This window comes from Corylus avellana, chromosome 11, assembly GCF_965113065.1.
Source record: "Corylus avellana chromosome 11, dhCorAvel1.hap1.2, whole genome shotgun sequence".
NCBI classification, from domain to species: Eukaryota; Viridiplantae; Streptophyta; class Magnoliopsida; order Fagales; family Betulaceae; genus Corylus; species Corylus avellana.
In genome coordinates this window covers 14,599,004-14,602,481 of record NC_142500.1, presented here as the reverse complement: position 1 = coordinate 14,602,481, position 3,478 = coordinate 14,599,004, and the positions used below count along the sequence as shown (strand labels likewise).

Here is a 3,478-nt window from a genome sequence, read left to right as displayed (position 1 = left end):
TCTAGTATTAAATCTGATTTTAGTCATAGGTTAGCGGATTGGTCTCGAATCTTGTATTAAACCTGGTAATTTTATAGTTTTATGCTATGGTTGTTTCAGAGATTTGCTTTGTGATGTAAGAGCTTTATACTCGTGGTATTATTGAATGAAATATTATATTTTTCTAAAAAAATAAATAAAATCTTAAATGATATTTAAGCAATGAAAAATCAGAAATGGTGTTAAATCATTAATGGTACAGCATTAAACAATGAAATTCCCCTCAAAGCTTTGTCATTGCTTGCAAGCAATAGAACTAAACAAAATTCCAAAGAGTACTGCTAAAGGGGGGAAAAGAATCCCATACTCTAATTAGAAAAAGTCCTAAACACATCTACATCGTCCTAACTCTAAAAAACTTGTCAAATTACAGCTAATGTTGATGGATGCCTATAATCATTTATAAAACTCAATTTTACCAGTAAAGAATCGACTTGTAACTTAGTACTTATAAACACTTTTATAATCTACGATCTCTCACTTGACATCAGTAGACTACCCATCCAATATGAGACAAGTTTTTTTTAAGATTGTTGAACAGATATATCATATATATTTGATACTAATTCACCCATAATGATATTAAATCATTCACCGATCGAACTATATTAGAGTAAAAATCCTGTAAAAGTGTGGCATGTATATACTGAAATCAGGAAAAAAAAAACAAAAAAAAAAAAAAAAAAACAACAACAACAACAAAAAAAGAAATTAGAAATAACCTCAACTATTATTATTAAGGCAAAAAAGAGAAACCCAGTCTCCAATTTTCCTACAAAAGGATCAGAAAAACTCTTTACATGACTTGATCACTAAGATTAAGCAACCCCTCCCCCTAAGCTAAAACCCCATTAAAGTTTCCGTAAGATCTTACCCTCTTCTCGAATCTTCCATTGATGGGTTTCGTTGCCGTGTAAATACTAACAAGAGATCGGTACCTCTGCTTCTTCGGCCGGCACGCCTCTTCTTTCCCGAAAATCTCTTCAATTATCGTGGAAGTAATTTCGCTTCGGCTCTGATCAACCTCTTCGTCGTCATCTGCGTGCACGTCCCTCCTCTTTTTGTTGTCGTTGTAGCTGTCTTCGTCGCTAAGCTGCATGAGCTGCTGGGCGGCGGCCATTTCCGACTCGGTGAGGAGTTTCTGGAGATCACTACTCTTACGTGGGGGAGAAAACGATCCCGCCATTGAAATGCTGAAGGTGATCGAAGAGAAAGAAGAAGCGACTAGATCAACTCTCTCTCCGTTTATGGTTTCTTTTAAAGGGCTTGGCGTAGAGCGCGTTTCGTGGGTAAGTGTTGTTTGAGTTGAAAGAGAGAGAAACTACAACGTTGGTTCTATGAAGGTGGATGGAAGATCAAAGAAGTATTATTTATATGGATCCCATGCTCTCGGTCCCACCTTTATGAATAGCTGACGTGTATTTAGTCAGTTTCATTTATCAATATTAATTAGTAAAAAATAAATGTTATTTAGTAGACTGTGACATACATACGATTAACATACAAATTATAATGACATAGCAGTAAAAATTAACCTTTAGATCAACAAGGAATTTGTAGGGAAAAAAAAAAATTTAATTTTCACTATTACGTCATTAGAGCAGTCATATAGCAGTCTACTAAATAAGATTTAATTACCACATTACGTACAACAATCATATTATTAGGATGACGTGGCAAAGAAAATCTGCCTTCTGAACTACACGGTTTTTTTTTTTTTTAAACAAATGTTGATCTAAGAGCTGATTTTAGTGTCACGTCATTTCAATTATACGACAGAGAAGTCTACTAAATAGCATTTTTCATCTCGAAAAGTGTTGATGTAACAATTGAAATCTAATTTAATAAACTGCCATACGATTGACATATAACTAAAATATTGGTAAATATCAACCAATAATTCTTTTTCTTACAAAGCTTTCGTTAATCTAAAATTAATTTTCCTCTGCCACGTTATCTTAGTTATACAAAATTATAAGAATCTACACAAAAGAGAAATAAAAAGATCTTGATAAGCAATCCAACGGCTTGAGAACGCGTTTTCATTGTTGATTGTGTATCTAAATATATTAATTGTAGATGGTGATGTTGAATACAATAGGTGAGAATATGTGAAAATGTGATCTTTGTGGTCCACAAATCAAATACCGTTAAAATCCGCCGTCCGGAGGGGCCCCACCCTATTGACCGTGGTACCTTCATGTGTTGGGGGGCTCTACCAATTCGTGTGTTGGATTTGAGCCGCTGGATACAACCGTTGTTCATGATTGGATGAGTATGGACGATTTGAACAAATGTTTCACGCTAGGCTGGACTTAGATTATAAATTTGGGCTATGACTTTATCACATTGCCCAAGTTAAGAAGAAGGGTCAACAAAAATCAACGTTGACCCAGCTCACCATAATGTCTTTGTAAATTGTCGTATACATAATAATTCTTCCATTTTTTCTTTTTTTTTTAAAAAAAAAAAAATATTTGTTTTCTTTAATTGCAATTTATTAGCGCTTTGATCCGATTATAGAAGTCAAAGGATCGGGATTCCGAGCAATAGTTGGAGAATTATCCATCATTTTTTTTTTGAAATTCTGACCATTAAATCTCATCCAAAGATCTACAAACTACTACATGTCCCACTAATTAAGAAAATAATATTTTATTATTTAAATTGTAAAAATAAAAATAATAATAAAAAATATGGGATAGTCAGTCACCCTAGCTGAGCCATTAAAGTGGCCTCCAAAAAACCGATTAGAGGTGGTTCAACTACCCCTAGGATCATGAGTGTGGCTTCAAGTACGAGATTTAATGATAGAATTTTTTTTTAAAAAAAATAATAATAATAATAATAATTTAATGGACAATTCACCTGCTATTAATGTTGAGGTTCTAGATCCGTAGTCAAATTATTCATATGCAACAGACTTGTACGTTTGCTTCTTTAGTTTTTTGGTTTTTCGTTTAGCGTGAACGCTTGGAAAATTGATACAGGCGAGGAAGAAAAGAAATTATTATGAGTCTATGACATTGACAAGCAGCTAATAAATAAAGAGGTGTAATGGTGTATGGCATCCACTCAATAGCGGGTCAGCATCTACTTAAATTTTTTAAAAGTTTTAGTTTTTAAAATTTTAAATTTAAGCTGTTTATTTTTAATTTAAGGGTTATTATTCTATTACGTATCTCACTACTAATAAAATAATAAATATAATTACTAATAAAATAATAAATATATTTATTATTTTATTAATAGTGGGACATATGGCAGAACAATGATCATTGGATAAAAAATTGACAGTTAAAATTTGAAATTTTAGAAACTAAAATTCCCCTAAGAATTTCAGTGGATCCAATTTTTTTTTTTTTTTCATTTATGTAGGAAAAAAATTTCCTACTTGAGTCCAATCATTTTATTTGAAATTTTATATACAAGTTTGGTT

General features: G+C 32.2%; 1 protein-coding gene across 1 annotated transcript; it reads right to left on the bottom strand.

The window, feature by feature from the left end:
- Nucleotides 1–767: 767 nt before the first annotated feature.
- LOC132166681 (uncharacterized) lies at nucleotides 768–1,334 on the bottom strand. Its single transcript, XM_059577542.2, has one exon. It carries the CDS (start codon nucleotides 1,223–1,225, stop codon nucleotides 875–877), a length of 351 nt encoding a protein of 116 aa, XP_059433525.2. The 5' UTR covers nucleotides 1,226–1,334; the 3' UTR covers nucleotides 768–874.
- Nucleotides 1,335–3,478: the final 2,144 nt, after the last annotated feature.